Below are 22,425 nucleotides of genomic sequence, written 5' to 3' on the forward strand. Positions count from 1 at the left end.
TTGCCATGCAAGACAGGAGTATTTCATGACGTCAGCCCATGCAGAATAAATCGGTCTTGCATGACCACGTGATTTCTATAGTTTGAGCTGATATTAACATTGAGTGACGTAATGTAAACGGCAAAATAACGCAAGAAATGCTTTTTATATTTCATAAAAACAAGCAAACCTGCTTTCATAATGAAATTATACTATCATTTTTGGTTTATACTATTAGTATAAACCATTATTGGGTACAATCTTTTCAATAGATATAATTATTTTATTGTAAGATAAAAAATGTTTTTTATAGTTTTTTCATGTTTTCCCAAAATGCTTGTTTTTCATCTACTGGATGCAAGCATCGTCCCTGACAACAAATGATGTACCCGTGGGAGGAATAGCCCTGTCCCACATGGACACATAAGAAGGATTCTTTTATTCCACAACATCCATGTCCAGTAAAAACAGCACCCACACTTCTCAATAAGAGCGGGTAACTGACTAAATTGACTGGTTACTTTACTAAATCGCTAGACACTTTCTTTAGAAATAAATAAGAAATAAACAAAACTTTATTTTATTAATTTTCTAAACTTGGCATATTATGTTTAAATTGCATTTGAGAGCTCATACTTGACAGGCAAGCCTTTGGCACTCATAATTAGTCTTTTACTGTCTTTACATGTTTTTATTGAGGACACTGCTAATATTTACTTTTTTCAGACGAATGGTCTTTTGCTCCTTTTTTGTCCATCTTCACAACTTTTCCATCATCTGACAGAGAAATTCCCTGAGCTTTGTTTACTTCAGCTGTTGAAAAATATTAATAATAATATTTTCAAAAAGCCAATCTAACAGAGTAGTTTTAACAATGAAAATTAATTTGATTTTAAAAATCCAGCACTGTATTTTTAGACAATGAAAATGAGTACTGCAAAATAATATCCAAACAATACTGGCTGTTTAAAATGTTTAAAAATAATGAAATAAACTGGATCCCTCTTAAACTGGACATTCGTCTTGGTCCCAAGGGTGTCTGGTTTAGAGGGGTTTCACTGTAGTAACAATGGAAAATTCCATCCACAGACTTCAACATTTCACACTCACCACCAAGTGTTCTGTTGAGGTGTGACATGAGACCACCACAACGCTGGAAATCAAAGTATTCTCTGGAGTCAGTCCAGAACTGCTGCATGGGCAAGAAAGCGTCTGAAAAATATATAACAAATGACAAAGTAAGATAACATAATGTCCACAACATAATGAAAAATGGGTAAATTGTCGTGAAAGTCAAACTTGATCTGTAACAAAAAATTATAAAGCTATACCCCAAATTTCAGCTCAATTATCTTGAGACACTGCCAAAAAAACATATCTGCAAAATAAATTTTCGTATCTCCTAAGATCAAGGGTCATGACTGTCAAAAATAGATAAATTGCCATGAAAGTCAAACATGATATGTACTATTATATGACAAAGTAATACTCAAAATGTCAGCTCAATATCTCGAGGCATTGTGAAAAAAGAAATCCATAAAGTTATATGAGGGACAGATGGACGGACAAACTGAAATACTGACATGTATGGAAAAAGAAAGTTTGTTTTACAGAACGACACCACTAGAGCACATTGATTTATTAATAATCGGCTATTGGATGTTAAACATTTAGTAATTTTGTAACAGAAAACTCAACCTTCACTGAGGGGATTTGAACCACAGACTATCAGTATGAGAATCCAGCGCTCTACCAACTGAGTTAATAGGGAAATTCCCACTAGCTACTGCCAGTAGGAGCACTTTATACCAACACTACTACAATTTTGACACACAGTCTTAGAGAGGAAATCCGCTACTTTTTTCCATTAGTGCAATGGATCTTTTATAGACAGACAGATAGACAGACAGACAGATAGACAAGATGGAGACGAAATCTATAATTCTCTCTGGTTGGACTGGTAGGGAACTAAAAACAAATATGTCTGGATCAAAATTGGAAAGGAATTAAACAAACCTGTGCTCTTAACAAATCGTGTCGGGTCTTCGTTCTGGAAAACGTTCCAGTAATACTGGACGGCCTTGATGAGGCGATGGAAGAAGCACAGACTGACTGGCAGGGGGCACGTGTTCACCTGATACACCCGCATCACCCCACTGTTCTCGTGAAGAAACGAGTGCAGCTTCTCCATGAAAATATCTCTCGACGTTTTCTCCTGCGGTGTAAAAGTAACAGAAATAATGTCATCCTTATTAAATAAACATTTTGTTTATTGTAACCTAATCCACTAAAATTTATTTTCAATCAGTCTATTGGCATTTTAGACAAGCAATTAAACACCCCCACCCCCACGATGAAACAGGTGAAAATAAAGGCTAGTCAATTAGTGGAATAAAAATAAAATAATTTAAAAAAAATGATTTTCTGTAATCTAATCCACTCAAATTTATTTTGAATTAGCTAACTGGCATTTCAAGTAAGCAATTAAACACATCCACCTACCCATCCCCTCACCTACCCCCCCCCCCCCCCCCCCCCCCCCCCCCCCCCCCCCAATTAATAGATTTTGGCTAAACAGAGTGCAAGTTAAGGCTAGTCAATTAGCGGTTGTAATAGACTGATGTTTATAGCAATTCATCTCATGCAATTGTCCCTAAAGATTTGTTTGGTCTACATTTTTTATACAGATGTTCAACCAAAATAATACAGGAAATTCTTAAACACTAAAAATTAAAAAACTGGTTTTATTGCAGTTTCATACAAGGATCCAAAGTGGGTGCTAAGGAGGTGAATTTCCATTCAGTATTTAAAGTGCCAGAAAAATCTAACATTTAGCAGATGAATATGAGGAATGTTTTTCTTTTACTGGGAAAGATGTAATATAATGTTGGCTGTGTGTTTTTAAGGAAGGCAGTCATAATCATATTATTATAATGATTTTTATTAAATACTCACATCTTTAGGATCATTGTGTATCAGCAATACTTTTAACATTTCAACTTGAATTTCTTCAATTTCTGAAAATATATTAAAATGATTCATATTACTGTATGTGTGTATTTACAGTGGACCAAGTGTTCCCATATATCTCTCTCAGTATATAATCAATTTAAGATGCTATGATAATTAATTTCTGTCTTCTGTTGAACAAAAACAAAGGTATTACCACTATTACATGCCTTTTATACTATTTTTAATCAGAAAACTTATCAAATGAGGTATTTAAAAAAAATATATATACAAATAATAATTACAAGTAATAATTACAATCTGAGCTCATAAGCAGTGTGTTCTTTATGTACAAAATGACATAAAAAATCAAATCAAACCTATATGTATCCTAATGGTGTCTGTCAAGAAAGAAAACTCATCAAGAAAGCTATATTTGTTGTTTTGCTGAGAGGTAATAAGCACAACTGTGAAAGTTGTTATTACAAATACCTTCAATTTTCTTTCTGAGTTTATCACAGGCAGCAGCGTAGGTCTTTTGTCGGAGTTTTTCTTCAGTCGTCAGAGGAATTTCCGGAACCACTTCTTCATCATCCTGGAGACCACATTTAATATACGATAAATTTTTTGTCATTTAACATAATTAACAATACATAAACATATAGTGTATATAAGTAGGCAAATCTTTCTCTGTTATCTTAATCAGAGCTCATTTAAGACAGCAATAATAATGTAAAGAAATATTTAGTTAAACTGCATTATACCGTAAATCTTTCTACATCCACATACATTGCTCAAATCTAATGCTGTTCATAGATCTAGTCATCATTAATGTTAAAGTGGCCGATATGCAGGTGAAATAAAAAAATTAAATTATTTGTTTTTAGACAGGATTTATTGAAAATAACAAATGTTGTGAATGTAAGTAGCATTATTTGGCTGGATTTTTTAATTAAAGGTTTTCTACTGTAACAGTGATGCATTTTTTAGTGTGCATTAAAAATTATTCAAGGAAGAAGATAATCAGTGCAAACTAATAAAATACAGTTCTGGCCTCGGTGGTGAAGTGGTTAGGTCATCAGACATAAGGCTGGTAGGTACTGGGTTCATACCCCACCTGAGGACACTGCTAGGATCAATGGGTAGGTGTAAGGCCACAGACACAGAGTGTCTCCCACTTCATGGGTGCAATTATGGGTGTCTCCCAAGTGAATGACCCGAAGTGGGGTACAATTACCACAAAGACACTGCAGGTTCCATGAGATAGCTCAACTAATAGCAAGCATGGACCATGGCTCTCTCAATAACATTAGTATAGGGTTCGCCCTGCCCTTTGCCAAATTAGCCAATTGCTAATTTTTATACAAAGTGGCTAATAAAACGTGGTATAAATTAGCCCTTTTTCAATCATGTTCAAAGAAATACTCTACGTATTTCAAAATTTGATAGTAATAATAAGTTTAAGACAACAAGACAAGACCTACCTTCGAAACAGGTTCCCACCAAACTGAAGGGATAATTTCTGCTAATCCTGCATCATCGGGAGGCTTTATGTGCATAAAGATTGGAAACTTGATCTTGTCGAATGTGCACACTGGGTTAAGGTGCAACAACCAGAAGTATACTGTGAATCAGGAAATGTTAGCGAACATAAAATAATAATTAAATTTCCATTAGATTCATTACAGTGTAACATCATCCCATTGGTCCAGTCATAGCAACAGAAATTTGTTCATTTCTCAATGAATGTAAAAATTAAGTTGTCATGGAGCGTCATATCTCATGCCGTCATTTTATATTGGTACTTTGTCTTATTGAGTGTTATTGTTTAGAACCCCCAAAGAATTATTCATAATAAATTATGAATATTTAACATTGTTATTATTAGTTAGTATTTTTTAATTTTAATTATCAGGATTGAGTATTATTTCTTTTACATTCATTTGGGTATGAAAAATAATGAATTTGTTTTTTCCATACCCAGATGAACGTAAAATAATTAACAGACAATCCTTAATTAGTGCAGCCATACAAATTTCACATTTATCTTTGGCATCACACCTTTGAAGGACAGTGTTATTATTTGGTAAAAGTGACAACATCAGGATACCAAGAGTCTATTTTTCATTGAATAAACTCTAAAAAAATAACAACAAAAAATAACAGACAGCAATCTAAAAGGCTTTCACAATCAATAAAATAAACCCATGCTTTGTTAACTAAAACCACCTGTCACATTTAGGTGTGTGCTGTACACAATAAATTATATTCACTGAGAATAAAATTATAAATTTCATATAAAACACGTACTCATGTAATACAATCTGTATTCTACTAAAAGGATATAATACATAAACCAGCAGATGTCTTCTTGTCTGTGGATGTTTCAGTATTGCAAGTGTCAAAGTGAGATACTGTTTCTGGAAAATAGTATAAAGACAGAAAATGTTAAATACAAAACAATACAGACCAAATATTCCTAACAGTAATCTTAATATAATTAGTAAACAATTTTAAACAATATAATTTTTTTCTCAACTCAATCTTATACATCATATAAAATTTAATGTAGTTTATAAATTCCTTTAAAAATATATGTTTTCAGTACAATACATAATTTGCTAAAAACAGTAAACTGCTGCCAATTAAAAATATTTCTGTAATTCAAATAAGAGTTTTACTTAAAATAATTCCTAATAACTTGTTTATAATAATACTTTCAGTAATTAAAATAAAATTATTACTTTATTAATGTTGTACAATATTCATCTTTCTAAATAGCACAACGATTCATTCACAAACCATTATTATAAGGTAAGTTTATGAATACACATTATCCAAAAATAAAGTTACCACACATCATTAAATAAAAACTTTATCTCAGATTAATAAATAAGTAAATTACAGGGCTCGAACTTAACGACAGTACCCATGGCAATTGCCGTAGTTGTGATTAGAATTGACATAGGTCAGGGAATTGACCGATGGCACTGTTTTGCCAATGGATAACAATTATTGCTATCGGTTGAAAGGACAGTTTATTGATTTTCATATTTATTATCAAAATTACTGGTTACAAATTGCTGTAGGTGGGATCAAAATTGCTTTCAGTGAGTATTTTGCCAGTGACGAAAACATTACAAAATTGCTGTCGGTAACAAATTCTTATCTTTGACCCTGAAAAAAGACAGTATACAGTAACGTACTGGGTGTCTGAAGTCTGGCGTGACAGGGGAAAATCTGTATGAAGACAACAGAATAATGGCTAGATATTCAAGGCACAGCTTCAACTCGTAGTCCTGAAAAATACAAATACATTTGTTACTAACTCAACAAAATGCTAAAACACTACATTCATGTAGTAGTGTTGGTATAAAATGCTCCTACTAGCAGTAGCTAAAATGCTCCTACTGGCAGTAGCTAGTGGGAATGGAGAAAACTTAGGTCAGGTCAGGTCAGGTCATAGGGTTTTACGTGCACATTCAGAACACGCTGTTGTAGTGCACGCCTGTCATGGGCACGAGGTGGGGGGAGGGGAGAGGAGAAAACTTGGAGTGTTTTCTCTTTTATAGATACATTACCTGTCCTCACACGTCGATGTCCCCTCCATGCGAGTGGTATGGTCCGAACATCCCAACAGCCAATGGGATGGCCTAAAATTCTTCACTGTATGCCCCCTGTAGTTCTGTTCATGTAACTTCCAACTTCCTTCTTTTCCTTTCGGACCAGACCACTTGCGCCAGGGGGAAGTGCACTTGTGAGGATGGGTAATGTGAAAAGAAATTTCCCTATTAACTCAGCTGGTAGAGTAATGAACTTTCAAAATAAGGGTCTCTGGTTCAAATCCCCACAGTGGAAGTTGATTTTTTTGGTTACATTCACATAATAAATGTTATTTAAATAAAACATTAAAGTATATACCATAGGTCCATATCTGAGACAGAATAACATTAAGTAAAATGCTATGAAGAATACAGAAATTTAAGATCCGAGGTCATAAAAACAAAAATAAATATTTAATGTAATTGCAGCATAAATTAACAATAACTGAATACCAATTTAGTATTAATTTTACTGAAGTATAATCTGACAATCTTATAATCGGGCCACTCACAGCAACACTTTGACTCACCCTTACAACTTTTGAATGGCCCGTGACTGAATTTCGTTAAAAAAATAACTTACTTCAATTGTACTTTAAAAACATGTTGTCATAGCATACAAACAATAATAACAACACAAAAGAAGGAAACAGAACTTGTTTTAGTTTTATTACAAACTGTAATTAAATTATGATTATGTTGTCATGGGACCCACACAATGAAATATGTGGAATATTTTACCAAGGTTCGGTCTTGGAATGATTGTCGTTGGCATCATTCGCAGTGACGATTGGGTATTTGGAAAAGTAGACTCGGTATATTCTGTAAGAATTTAAAACGTTCCAACACAATGTAACTTCGGACAACCCCAGGCTTGTAAACAAAATCTTTCTGCGAAACATAGCATAGAGGAATGTTACGATTGCACCTACGAATACATTTAGGTAGCCGAGGTTTTCCGAATACATAATCAAAACCGGCCGAGGCATTCCGAATGGTTTTAGACTGTTTGATAGACTGGGGAAGTGGTCGCTGTTATGCCCTATATGGGTTTGGTTGCGCAGATACTAATAAGAAACCAGTTGAAAACAATAAATAAAAAATAACTTTCTCATCTCTTACAAACATTAGTTATTTGCATTTTGATACATATGCAGAATTTTTTTGGTTGCCAAGCGGGCGAAGCGTGATAAAATTTTGACTTGCCTGATGTTATTTTGACTCGCCATGGGCGATCGGGCGACCGTAAAGTGCACACCCTGATCTTATCTATGAGATAATTTCATTAGAGAACACCTTCGATAAATCTCTCTTTTGTAGTATAATATTGATATGTATATGTTCAAAGGTACATATATCTGTGGCATAGTTACAGTTTGTTTGTTTAACAACACCACTAGAGCACATTGATTAATTAATCATCGGCTATTGGATATCAAACATTTGATAATTCTGACACTTAGTCATCAGATGAAACTCACTATATTTTTCCATTTTATGGGATCTTTTATATGCACTTTTCCACATACAGGAAGCACATACCATGACCTTTGACCAGTTGTGGTCCACTGGTTGTAACGAAAAAAATCACAATCAGTTGAATGGATCCACCGAGGTGGTTTGATGCTGCGACACAAGCATTTAACCGACTGAGTTAAATACTGGCATAGTGGATATTAAGCGATTGATCTAGATGTGTAGATAATTTATTTCCTATGTGGTCGTGTATTTTTTTTAAAGTGAAATTTTAATTACAAACATTTTTTTAATATTAGACCTAATTTGTAGATTTATAATATGTCCTGGGTACATGCATTAAATCATTATAAAAAAATATAACTGAGAATGCAAAAAACCTTTTTTTCTTTTCATGAATACTTAAACAGACATCTAAACCAATTGCATTTCTGCCTATCAGGCTAAGTTGAAAAGAAAATGAAATGTTTTACCTGTAGAAGAGCCCAAAGTATGTCAAGTATCTTAGCAATGTACGGTTCATCTAACTGTTGGTCGCAATCACAGATCTTCAATAGGAACTTCAGTAAACAGGCTTCAACAACGTAGGCACTTTTCTGCAAAAGAAAAACAAAAGGTGTTACTAAGTGCTTTTTACGAAGATAGGAAGGAAAATGGTTTATTTAATGATGCACTCAACACATTTTATTTACAGTTATATGGCATTGGACATGGACCACACAGATATTGAGAGGAAACCCGCTGTCGCCACTTCATGGGTTACTCTTTTCGATTAGCAGCAAGGGATCTTTTATATGCACTATCCCATAGACAGGATAGCACATACCATGGCCTTTGATGAACCAGTCGTGGTGCACTGGCTGGAGTGAGAAATAGCCACTGGGCTACGTCTCGCCCCTGTTATAAATGAATGAAAGTTTGCATTGTTTAATAACACCACTAGAGCACATTTATTAATTAATCATCAGCTATTGGATGTCAAACATTTGGTAATTCTGACAGTCATCAAAGAAAACCCATAGCATTTTCATGTTAGCAGCAAGGGATTTTTTATACAAATTGCTGTATATTGATACAAACTGTTACATTAGTTTCGAACAGTGTCTGCCAGCATGCTTTCTTAACTATGGTTAATTGGGGTTTCTGTTTTTGTGGAAGACCTGGTTGGCCGAGTGGTTAATGTCGCGGGTGTCAAATGTCATATATGCACTTTCCCAGATAGGGCAGCACATACCTAGGCTTTTGATATACCAGTCGTGGGACACTGGCTGGGATGGTATTAAAAAGCCCAATGGGTCCACCAAGGAGGTTTGATCCTACAACCTACCGTATATTGCCGTGTATTAGCCGACTTCTTGGATAAGCCTACCTCTTAGTTTGACCCTAAATACCAAGTACAAAATCATCGGCCTCATGTATAAGCCGAAGTAATTTTTTGTCCAGTGGTACCTTGTATTGATTTCAATAATACTGTCAACAAATAGGCTTGTACTTTTCTTTTTCATTAAATTATATTTTTTCACACTTTAATTATTACATACTGGGTAATCACAATCACTATGCCATCTAAAACTAATTTAGCACCGATAAATCATAACAGGAAAATAAACAATTCAAGCTGTAACAACATATCACCAATTTGTTGCCTCTATGTATAAGCCGACCGTCTTCTTTTGGAAAGTATTTCTAGACTTCAAAAGTCGGCTAATACATGGTAATATACGGTTAGCATCTCAGGCGGTGTTAGAATAAGAGTGAAAAGAAAACTAGCATACACACCAATAATGGACCAAGGTTCTCAAATATGTGGGCAGCTACAAGCATGGCAGTGCATCGTCGTGTCCGGTGTTCCGTCAGGGGAGGTAATAGGTCTTCTGCTTTCCCAGCAATGAATTCAGCACCATCCACCTGTAACACATATCATTTAATATTATCAGACATGGTGGAGCAAGGGGGACTGGGTGGGGAGGCTCTAGCCCCTTCAATAATTCTGAATAAAAAATATTATTGGTAGTAAATCTTATGGCAGAGATTATCAATGTTAACAATAACAGAAACCTTGAAGTCTATATGTTATATTAATAAGTGCTTACTCATTGTTACTTCTGTTTAAATTAGAACTTTTAAAACATAATTTAAATGTATGTATTGTAAATAAAAGCAGAAACAAATGCAAACAAAAATTAATTTTGACAATATCTTGAATCTATGAAAATGGTTTTAATTCTTATTTTTCATGCTAACACATAAAAGGACACTCTTTGTCAATTAACAAAATAGATATTTTGTAATGATGTATTTTACATATGAGACAGCATGCACAATGCTTTTTGATAAACTATAGCGGAAAACAGGTTACAATGAGTCAAAAATGAGATAAACGGTTAAACGGTATTAAAAATCTTTAAAAATAAATATTTTTCAACCTTATCATCTTCTATCATTACTGGCAGCAACTTCTCCAAGTAGTTAAATAGCAGTTGGGCCTTGACCAAGTCTAGTTTGGGTGGATCCTGCAGGGGGTGGTAACCTTCAACAGGATATGTATTACAGTTAAGGACACAGCTGATAAAAATTCTAGATGAAAAAGCAATACCCAATTTAAAAATATTTAAATCTTTATTAATCATGCAAACAAAATAACAAACTTTAAGTGTATATTTTTCTTGTCAGTTGTGAATAAGAAGCATTTAAATGTTAATAAACAGTAGAAAAACCAGCTCACAACTATAACCACAATTGTTAATAAATAAAAACAAAGTAATGTCACTACAACTTTTCAAAATTGTCGTAAATAACAAATTCTTAAATTTAAGCCCTGTATAGTTGCATCAGAGGTCTCCATTAAGGGACATGAACCAAATACCTATCACCCATAAAACTGAAGGCTTAACCACTACACCAACAAGGCTGGTTATATAGACAATAACTTATGAGTTACGAGGAATTACGGATTATGTCCCGAGTGAAATTAATGTTATCAGTCATGAGTTTTAGTGAGTGACTGATAACATTAATTTCACGAGGGACAGATAATCCATAATTCTGAGTATCGAGTGGTATTTATTACCCATAGTGTAAATAGTTTAGAAACTTAAAACTTTAAACTTCTTACATGACACAAATTATATATGGTAATATACAAGACTTGAAAGTCTGAGGAAACAGATGATGTCATGAAAGAAAAGCAATAATTTCAAAAGCTATCTTTAGGTACACAAATCAAATGTAAGCAAGAGAGGTCACATTCGTAATGATCTGATGTTTCTAGTAGGAAGTGAATGAACTACAAAGAATTTAGCTTTATTTTAAATTTATTTATCTAAACATTCAATGTTGCTTGTAAAATCTCATCAATGAGAGACTTGACAGTCGAGGAAACCGATGACATCACCAAACTAATGTCATGACATCGTCCCTAGAGAAAAATAGAAAATATATCCACCTGCATCTCACTACCCATATGGGTGATACATTTAGTATATAGCTATCAAAAGGATATCTGAGAGGTGTTGAACCGAAGTTTGCTCGCAGGTTTTCTGTCACCGATAAACTGACAGCAGGAAAATAGGCACAGTTCGGACCCAGCTTTACTGAGGAAAATGCCTCACCCATGTTATTTCCATTTCTGAAAAAGAAGAAGAAAACTAAAAGTCCACATATATATATATATATTTTTTCATACCATAGATCACAATCATGACTAAAAAATATCTTTAACCTCTTATCTACCATCCATTTAATCTAAACAATATATAATTTATGATTGCACTAAGTTTTATAATCTTAGAGAATATAAAAAATTGTTAAAAGATATAAAGTTGAAGGAAAACATGTTCAGATTTCACAAACACATTTATTTAGAAGTACAATTCATGTGATCAGAACTAGATACCTTTTACACAATGGAAAATTCTAACCATGTTGTCTGTCGAGATAGCCGAGAGGAATGCATAATAGGCGAGAGATTAGGTTAATGCATGACACAAACAAATTATTATTGTATAGGTTATACTCTGAACATGAAACTAATATAACATAACATGAAAAGCATTAACATAGAAAGAAAAAGAAAGAAATGTTTTATTTAACAACGCACGCACTCAACACATTTTATTTACGGTTATATGGCGTCAGACATATGGTTAAGGACCATACAGATATTAAGAGAGGAAACCCGCTGTCGCCACTTCATGGGCTACTCTTTTCGATTAGCAGCAAGGGATCTTTTATATGCACCATCCCACAGACAGGGTAGTACATACCATGGCCTTTGATATACCAGTCGTGGTGCACTGGCTGGAACGAGAAAAGCACAATGGGGCCACCGACGGGGATTGATCTCACACCGACCGTGCATCAAGTGAGCACTGTACCACTGGGCTACGTCCCACCCCTGCATTAACATGGAGTTACTATTCCAAAAATGTAAAGAGCTAATACCTGTAAAACGTTATGGTTCCGTTATCACAGTCAATTGCACAGCTGATTACATCTCCAGTTAACCACGGCTAAAAATAAATTTAAAAATTATTCATAACTAGATGAGATGACTTTAATAATAGGAATGGTAAAGTGTAGTTTACAAGATATCAGATTTGATCTTTTCAGTAGTTTTCAAAATACATTAATTTTATATTTCTCTTCTTTATTAAACGCTTCTAACCATGTACTAATAAATAGCAAATATACACACCTCTCCATACTTCTGTGTTTTCACATTCCATTTTCGAAGTCGGCTTCCATCATAAGCATATGAATCTGGCGTATCACCCACTCCTTCCTGTAAAAACAATAACAGTTTGTCATCGTCATTCTAGTAGAGACACCATTTACATTAAAAGTGTCAGCTTATGGCTAATCAGACTCCACTAGCACACATTGACTAATCAATCATCAGCTAATGGATGTTAAACATAATTTAGTAATTCTGGCACTTAGTCTTTGGAGGAACGGCAAAGTTTTACCATCAGCAGCAATACATCTTTTATATGCACTTTTTCACAGATGGAACAGTATATACCAGCAAGAGTTTGATCTTATGACCCAATCACCTGAGGCAAACACTCAAAACGACCGAGTTAAATCCCACCCTGAAATAAACAACAAGTGATTTAACTTACTTCTTGTGAAAATTTGCAATGAAGAGTGCACCAGCCAAGCTGCATAACTCCCTTAGAACCCAACATCAGCTCATAGATCCATTTTCCTGAAAATCAAAGTGCAAAATACTGTATTCTAAAATAAGAAGACTAATGTTATCACCACAACTTATTTATGTTGTAGATAATTAACTATTAGGGGTGTCACGATACGACGATACATTGATGTATCTTAATACTACTGCTGATGATATAATACAGAATACCCTTGCTTGTGTATTGATTCAAATTTTAATCCTGTACTGATTTAGCACAACCAATTCATACTGAGATGTACTTATTGGGAAGTTATTTCCTTTAAGAGAAAGCAGTGAAGTGGACAGAATATGTGCCTGCTTATGCCAATATATCTTTGATATGTTTTTACATTTAACTATGTTTAATCAGTGTGTCACTTTTATCATGTTTATTCCTATTTTAAAATCATTTCATCCATGTTTCAACTTTTTGTTTTTAGGGGAAAACACTGTGAATCAGGTTTTGTGATATGCATCATATTGTCAGTTATATATTGGGATACGTATCATATTGTGGGTTATGTATCGTATCATGAGGTAGGTGTATAGTGACACCCCTGAAGACCTTTATCAAAGTGAAGTTAAGGCAGTGGAAAAATGTCTGTATACTGCTATACATAATTAACTCAATATTTTCATCAACATACTGCCAAATGGCATGGGGAATTTGAAAGCAAAGTTAAAAATACTCCCAGCATGGCAGTTTGGATACTAAATAGCAAGAGGAAAAACAAACTACAGTCTCATAGACTTACATTGTGCATGGATTTTCATAGACAGAACAGCACATACCAAGACCTTTGATATACAAGTTATGGAGTAACGGTTGAGACAGCGAAAACTAAGTGGGTCTGAGGAAGATTGATCTTATAAATAACTGCACCTCAAGCAAGCAGTCTACTAATGAGTTAGATTCATCCCAAGGGTAACTTTAAAGAATTTCAAACATTTGGCATTTTGTGAACTTCAATCATTGGGCTATTTTTCGCTCCAGCCAGTGCAAAACGACTGCTGGTACATCAAAGGCCATAGTATGTGCTATCCTGTCTATGGGATGGTGCATATAAAAGATCCCTTGCTGCTAATCGGAAAGAGTAGTTCATTGCATGGTGGCAGTGGGTTTCCTCCATCAATATATGTGTGGTCCTTAAACATATAACCATAAATAAAATGTGTTGAGTGGTTCGTTAAATAAAACATTTCCTTCCTTTCTTCTGAATCTTCAAAAAATCAATAATCAAGACAGTATGCACATAATAAAAAAATATATGAATATAAAGATAACAGAATCTGACAGTATTTAATGGGGGTTTTCATATTTTTGGCATTCAAAACCATAGCCTGACATAATAAAAGAAAGCTCAGACCATGTGTTTGCATCATCAAAGTAAAATGGGGATGAACTACAATTTACTTCTCCCATCCACACCTTTAAACACACAACTGTTAGCTCTCATGGTACTGAAGTTACTGTGACTGGAAAGCTGAAAACGACAAGAAAACATAAATAAGAAAAACATGCATAAATCGACAGTCAAACATTTGACGATTGATTGATCCTAATAATTATAAACCTGCACTAAATTTGTTTATTACCACCATAATTATTATAAAGATGAAGCAGAAAATGCCAAATACATTCCACAGGCAGGTAATTAATGTTTCACTTTCTGTGTTTTTAACAAAGTCAGTGAAAGACAAAATAAATCTGGACATAGTGTATGACAACTGTCTATAGGAAAAAAATGTGAAATAGTGTGACCCAGATAAAAAGGGGGAACTGTCAGTTTATCAAAACTATGAATAATAAGCCAGGGTTTCTGCCAGAGGGTAAAACAGGTATGGCGCCATACCTAAAGTTTTTGGCAGATTTGGGTTTTTTAAAGTTAACCTTTTGACTAAATTAATTACTCTTATCATTACTGTATGATTTTTGTTTAACCCTAACCCTAAAGTTAACCAAAAAAGATTTCTGGGGAGGCCCCCCATACCCCCTGTTGACTGTGGTTACATTCAATTCCATAGCGCCATACACAAACATTTCTTTTTGGTACAAACACTGCAAGCCTTCAGTTAGATTTTTAAATACAATAACTGGGTTTAAAAATATGTTAATATACTGAACAACAAAAGAAATGCAAAAGTTTATAAAAAAAATTTTTTTTTTTGTTCTTTGTATAATTAATTCGGTAAATAGACTGTGAAAATGGGTCTAAAATGTTCACAAGACATTGATAATTTTAATAGATAGTAAAATAATGGAATTTAACCTAAATAATTTTATATATATTAAAGAAAACCAAATTAATATTTGCAGTTTATTTTGTTGTTCATTATTATTTGTTTTCAATGGAGCCTTCTAAGACATATAATTCCTGCAACTCACCCCAAGTCTGTCAGGCTCAACAATGAGGGTACCAACATTGGACAGAATGTCAAACACAACTTCACTTGGTCCAATACGACCCATGTCTGTAGACGTCTGGTTATCTGCAACAATATAATGAAAAACAGGAATGTTTAATATGACCTCAGTATGGGCCTACACATGGTACAATAGTAAGAGTGGCTCTTAAGATACCATTCAGTGTTTCCCCTAGGCCCCATTCGGACCCCACACCGACCCCGTAAATTTCTATGCCGGGACCGTTAAAAAAAAAGTAACCTTGAAAAAAACGAAACTCACTTTTTTGAAGAATCTAGCCCCACCCTCCCATAATAAAAGATGAATGTCAAAAATTGTAAACACGTGTTGACTTAAAGAATTAAAAATGGCGCCGATTTTCCGTCAACACGATTCAACATTGTTAATTTCCGTAAGCTCTTTTTGGGGCAAATTTGATTGCCGTCCCAGAATATCGATGTACACAAACTACTTTTAACAGGACAACTTTGCAGATTATATTTTTTGTCTATACCATATGAAAATAAATGACAGTCATGAGATTATGAGATCAAACAAAAGCTGTCATTTCGTCTCTTTGTCGGCTAATGGCTTCTGTGGCTATTACTGGATGAATCGATTGCAATGAATGTAATGAAAAGAAAGTAATCATGTGTTTTGACAACTTGAATGTGCCAATTGTCGATCTTTTTGTGTGATTTACTTTAAAGAATTTTGAGTAATATATGTCAGCAATGGATGAGGTATAGAACACTGACTAAATGGCATTTATCTTAAACCAGCCTTGGTGGCGCAGTGGTTAAGCCATCGGACTACAGGCTGGTAGGTACAGGGTTCGCAGCCCGGTACCGGCTCCAACCCAGAGCGAATTCTTAAAGGCTTAGTGGGTAGGTGTACGGCCACTACACCCTCTTCTCTTTCACTAACCACTAACTAACTAACAGCTAACCCACTGTCCTGGACAGACAGTCCAGATAGCTGAGATGTGTGCCCAGGACAGCGTGTTTGAACCTTAATTGGATATAAGCACGAAAATAAGTCGAAATGAATGAATGAAAATTTATCTTACAAGTTGCTTGAAAACATATTGAACAAGCAAAAATCAAGATTTACAAGATAAATGGTATTATAAGTCACAAGTCCAATATATTATTTCTTACATACTCTTAAAATACCACAAATCTCACTGTTCTCCCCAATGGTTGTAATAAAAATCAGTGTTTATTGTCCGGTTATTGTGACACTTGTTTGTGTTGTGTACATTTTCTAATTTCAGAGACCTGGATGGGAAAGAGTTAATGAATGGAAAATGGACTAATTTTTGTATCATTTGCACTCAACACATAAAGACTTAATATAGTCTACTAATGATTGTTGCAAATAACTTGAAATTTTATACATGCATATATCACAAAAACTAGGTTTACTCACGCGAGGTATCTGCCAGAGGGTACAGAGAAATTAATGAATATATATATAGTTTTTAGATAGATGGTATAAAGAGAACTGCTATTTAAAATTTGTCAAAGCACATCAAATGCAGTGTCCTATTTCTAAACATTCAAACCTAGCAGAGGCACTTATGATCCATTTTGTTTTTATTATGTACCCTCAAATTATTATTCTGGCAGAAAGCTTGTGATGTGTGTGTGCATATATATTTACCAGAGCATGCTTGATGTTGAGTGGAAACTTCCTCCAGTGATTTCTCAATATGGCTTTGAAGATTGTGCAGCCCGAGAGCTTTTCTGATGAATAATATACAAAACATGTAAATACATCATTCCTCTAACATTACATCCACAATGTCAGATAGACTTTCTAATTTTAACAAAGTTGTCAAAATTTGGAAATTAATTAATTTGTACTTTCAAATCTCAGTGACATGAAGAATAACATTCTTTTGAATTAATTAAATTTATAAAATAAAGGAAAGAAATGTTTGTTTAACAACACCTTATCACACTTCAAACCACAGCTTTTTTTTTTCGAGAGTGCCAACTCTTAGTCCTTTTTCCTTTTTAACAAAGAGCAATTTTAATGAACAGGATTTTTAAATAAAATTTAAATAGCTTTTATTGGAAATGATGCCACATGTAATTTATCTCTTTGATATTTGGCTACAACTTTTTCCTCTTTAACCAAAAAGCAATTTTAATGCATATAATGTCACCTCCTGATATTTAACTACAATTTTGCAAAATATTTTTTGTCTGGTGTCAATTTCACTTTTTATTATGAAGTTATTATTTAAGACTGAAATTGTCTTACTCTGCTCCTGACGCACTGGCCTCAGCAGCCATTTCTCTTTCTGAGAAGACATGTTGCAGCAGGCTCGTGGTGTAGGGATCTATCAAAATACAACAATTTAAATAGAGGATTCATTAGGAGTATTTTTTAATATGGAAAATATTAACTGAGGCTATGTTAATTAGTATTAATACCGACAAATACTGATTAACTAGCTGAAGTTGATATTTTACATATTGAAAAACACAACTAGCGAATTCTATTTATCCTATAACACTTCTAAAATATCATTTTAATTAAAAAATTTGTAAACCATAATACTAAAGTTGCTGCCATCGGTAATATGACGTCATCACGGTTAGCACAAATTAGTTTGATGTCAAACATTTTAACCAAATCTTTGAAAATGTTAAGCTCAGATATACCTGTAGGTCTTGTTGGCTTGTACAAATGACCCATCAACAGCAACACATTACCTAGAGACGTAGCAAATTTGCATACCATTATTAACCGGGTTAATACACTAAATTATCACATGGGTTTATGACATGGACATCATGGGTAAGTTATGGGATAATAAGAGAACTTTATTAAATACAAAAATAGAAAGTCTATGAACAAAACTTAGATAACATATATTATTGATACTCAAGTACATGTATGCATTGTACATGCACATACAGTCATGGACATTGTTTTCCAAACATTATTGTCAGGTTGGGGGCTGACAGTGTTCCAATGAGAGTAAATTTGTTAACAGCAAGTTCAACAAGCATCAAAAATCCTTCGCACAGGGAATGTCTTTTTTCATACTATGGAATTTACCACAAATTGTTTATTTTTGAGCTGACTGTTTTCTAAATTGCACACACAAAAACAGTATATTTTGGGGGTTATATTCAAAACACTTTTATTTTTATTCTTACGTCAAATCAATCTGAAATTATTCCAATCACAAATAAGTCATGCGATGGATATAGGCCCTAATATAATTTTAACACACTGGTTTGTGATTTGGGATCTTATACGGATTTCAACTCGATTTATAATCCTTATTGTGTGTATACGTCTAGCTACATTAAACATTGTCACCTGTGACCGTGATAGAGCGTTTATAAAAAAAAGGAGATTTTAGTAAATGTTTTAAAAAGTGTGTTACATAATGCTGTTAACTACACCCACCCACCCCCTGTAATGCTACATAACATTTGGACCTACACCAACCGGCATCAGTTCGACCCGTACCCCCCTTTCAATGGGGTTACCAGTCATATTGTCCCGGGGTCATATTGTCCCCGTGTGAAAACGTCCCTGGTTCCTACCAAAACATCCCCGGTCACACTTAACACAGACTACACAACGCATACACAATAATTATTTGAGAGAAGTGGAATCAAATTCAATGTCATTTCAACCCTATTCAATCCCTGAATGCCATTAGGCCTATACATCAATATTTTTCTTCCAACATTTTTTTCCCCGTGCCCAACACCGACAACTCTTTCGCCATTATGCCATTTCTAATGAAAATGGTTGCATATAAAATGCGGAATGTCCTGGCATCTCGTAAACTTAGCTGTGTATCGATTGATATATTTGATAAAATAATAATATGATTGTTATTTCTTTATTTTACAGGGAACATCAAGAACCAATCCCTCAAATGGGATAAGCGAACATATTTTGCCAAAATAGTTCTGTAAAAACTGCATTAAAACAGTTGTAATTTGTGTGTTTATGTGAGTTCTGGGGTTTTTTTAAAACCATTTTTAACCTTGAAAGCACATTGGGGTATTATTTAAAATGTTATGGTCCTTCGTACGCGGGGATGGTACGGTCCTTCGTATGCAGGGAAGATTTGACGCTGGGAAGTTATGACGTGGGGACATTATAACTGGTCACCTTCAATGGTTAGGGTAGTTTTAGAGATAGGGTTAGGGTTAGTCTTTAAAGCCTTTGATATAGAGGGGTAACGGTCAAACTCTTTCCCACCCACCACCCCCTCGAGCATTACGTAATGTTTGAATGGCCCCTAACACGCTTAATGCCAACTATGCACAGCTGTCAGCTGAGAATGTGCTGACGAATAGTTCAGGTTAGGTTGGAAAGAATCCTTTCGTTTTGAGTCGTAACTATGTTTTGTAAATATTCCTTGCAATTTTAACCAATTTTTTCATTAAATAAATTCATTCACATTAAAAAGTTAATCATAATGAACAATGGATTAAGTTGGACACTGCTGTCCAAAGTGAATCGTGAAAAAGGTATCAGGTCGTTTCGTAACCATACCGTTTCATACCATACCGGTTCGTACCCAAAAGCATACCAGTTCGTACCCAAAGGCATTCCAGTTCATAACCAGAGGAACATCGGCATACCAGTTCGTACCCACATTTGTACATGTTATTTAATGAAAAACAAAACAACAAAAATCCAAGCCAACTGCATTTTAATAATTAGCAATTAGAAATTGTCACGAAGAATCATGTCAAGCGAAGTCAGCTTATTTGTTGATATATTTCAAACACATAACATTTTTCTTTTTACATAACAAAAAACATTTTATGTACAAACATAATAATATTTACAAACATAGTAATATTAACATAATTATATAATTATATATAGAGATATTGAAACCCAGTACATTCATACAATTGTATTTATGGTAAAGGTAAATGTGAAATTAATAAAAACTTATATGTTGGTATATTTCTCAAAACTTTCAAAATGTGACTTATTCCCTATTTAGCACAGAGTCCTTCAATTATTGACAGGTGGAAGTAGCATTATGAACTTTTAAATTTGCATATGACATGAAATTTGCATACCGTTATTACACGGGTTAATACAATCAAATATTAAAGGGACACACCCTAGTTACGGCTAGTTGTTAACCATTATGGCGTTGTTTTTCGCTATTAAACCCATTTTTTCACAAATAAAATTGCACTTTACTTACCGTTTATTATTTAGAATATACATTTCCATTCACCTGAAGTGTTTTTTGGTAATCTTGGTGTTTGTACTACCATAAAATGCATTTTTCGTATTTCTGAAAAACGGACGCACGTTTGAGAAAAAACCGTTGAGCAGACAAGGTCTAATCTATTTTTAGACGGGATATTTCCATTTCAATGTCACAGACGTTGATATACCACGTGACCGTTATCATTTTGGTTCGGTTTGTTTTCTCGTGCACGGTTCGCACAATCAACATCCGATTTGTTGTTGTTCATTTGTGAGATTTTTCTTCACAGTTCGTGAACATTTTCAGTAACAATAAAGTTCAGACAAGTAAGTATCTCAATACAAAACGTTACAAACTGTTAAAACCAATAATTTTGCTACGTCTTACGATATCTGGAGAGGGGGTACAACCAGGACAGAACAGTTGGAACATGTCCAGAAGAGGTGAAAAGAACGCACCCCAAGTCTGTGAAATTTGTCGTGACGTAGGCATTGTTGTGCTTCGAGCGACATCTACCGGTGACATCAGAATACAAACTTTCAAAATTATTTCAAGCAATTGGGACATGGGGATTCCCATGGTATTTATCGATATAAAACCTGCTTTTTCACACCATTTGATAAAAACGTGATCTAAGTGTGTTACAGGTTTGTAGATTAACCAAATTATAATTTATTTTCACTGGATGGAACTAGGGTGTGCGGCTTTAAATGGGTTCATGACAAAAGAATTGCTCTTTGGCTATGAAAAGGTATGCTTTTTGGTTATGAAAAGGTATGCTTTTTGGTTACAAAACGGCATGCTTCAGTGATGCACAGCACATAATTGCTCATTTAATGCTTATAAAAGATACTGAGTGATTATTACAACAAATTTTCTGCTAAATGTTACAATATGTTTGTAATATAACATTATAATTGTGTATTTAAAAAAAATATTAATGTTAGGTGTAATGTATGACATTATTTAATTGGTTACGAACTGGTATGCTAGTGGTTACGAAACGGTATGGTACGAACGGGTTTGGGTACGAAACGTCTAGAAACCGTGAAAAACAACAACACACCACCTTGAATATGGTACAGGTCCCTTTCATGTTCATCACGTCGTGACACAACTTGACTAAACCCACGACTTTTCTTTCCTTCAGACATAGTTTGCTACTAGAAACTAAAGATGCATTTGGTTTTTTTTTTTAACTGTACATCAAAATTGTTTGTTTACAATTTTCTGCTTTGTCTGTTGCAGGAAGCCGCCATCATAATGGTACCGCAGCAAATTTGTTGTTATTTAGTTAATTAAAATCATATTTATTATAATTATTTTGATTTTGTTTTGTTTTGATTTTACAGTGTGCATGTCTAGTGTATAAACGTTCAATGTTTTTTTTATATATAAAAAAAAAGGCAGACGCTTAAGAACAAACCAATTTTTATTTTTAAGTAGGCCTACTAGTGTGCATTCGCAAAAAATAAATGATTTATTGTCATATAGATATAATCATACCTTGACGTTATTTTATATTTTAAAAGATAACAAAATTATGTCATTTCTAAAATAAGAATTATATTTTTAGAAAATATCATCTTATTTTCATTTTGTCCACCATGACATG

At 34.1% G+C, this 22,425-nt stretch overlaps 1 protein-coding gene across 1 annotated transcript in view; it reads right to left on the reverse strand.

The window, feature by feature from the left end:
* LOC121368856 (E3 ubiquitin-protein ligase RNF123-like) overlaps positions 1 to 22,035 on the reverse strand; it is a 44,186-nt gene extending 22,151 nt beyond the window's left edge. Inside the window, exons 1-20 of the mRNA XM_041493605.1 lie at positions 21,880 to 22,035; positions 17,861 to 17,939; positions 17,255 to 17,337; positions 15,572 to 15,675; positions 14,615 to 14,669; positions 13,130 to 13,215; positions 12,703 to 12,789; positions 12,450 to 12,517; positions 11,509 to 11,634; positions 10,433 to 10,550; positions 9,786 to 9,914; positions 8,480 to 8,602; positions 6,135 to 6,227; positions 5,264 to 5,348; positions 4,413 to 4,522; positions 3,421 to 3,523; positions 2,935 to 2,996; positions 1,996 to 2,194; positions 1,090 to 1,191; positions 697 to 792 (exon numbers count right to left, since the gene is read on the reverse strand). Of these exons, the coding sequence (XP_041349539.1) occupies positions 697 to 792; positions 1,090 to 1,191; positions 1,996 to 2,194; positions 2,935 to 2,996; positions 3,421 to 3,523; positions 4,413 to 4,522; positions 5,264 to 5,348; positions 6,135 to 6,227; positions 8,480 to 8,602; positions 9,786 to 9,914; positions 10,433 to 10,550; positions 11,509 to 11,634; positions 12,450 to 12,517; positions 12,703 to 12,789; positions 13,130 to 13,215; positions 14,615 to 14,669; positions 15,572 to 15,675; positions 17,255 to 17,337; positions 17,861 to 17,939; positions 21,880 to 21,964 (1,993 nt within the window). The 5' untranslated portion in view covers positions 21,965 to 22,035. The remainder of the gene's footprint in view (positions 1 to 696; positions 793 to 1,089; positions 1,192 to 1,995; positions 2,195 to 2,934; positions 2,997 to 3,420; positions 3,524 to 4,412; positions 4,523 to 5,263; positions 5,349 to 6,134; positions 6,228 to 8,479; positions 8,603 to 9,785; positions 9,915 to 10,432; positions 10,551 to 11,508; positions 11,635 to 12,449; positions 12,518 to 12,702; positions 12,790 to 13,129; positions 13,216 to 14,614; positions 14,670 to 15,571; positions 15,676 to 17,254; positions 17,338 to 17,860; positions 17,940 to 21,879) is intronic.
* Between the last annotated feature and the right edge of the window lie 390 nt (positions 22,036 to 22,425).

This window comes from Gigantopelta aegis, chromosome 3 (assembly GCF_016097555.1).
Source record: "Gigantopelta aegis isolate Gae_Host chromosome 3, Gae_host_genome, whole genome shotgun sequence".
NCBI classification, from domain to species: domain Eukaryota; kingdom Metazoa; phylum Mollusca; class Gastropoda; order Neomphalida; family Peltospiridae; genus Gigantopelta; species Gigantopelta aegis.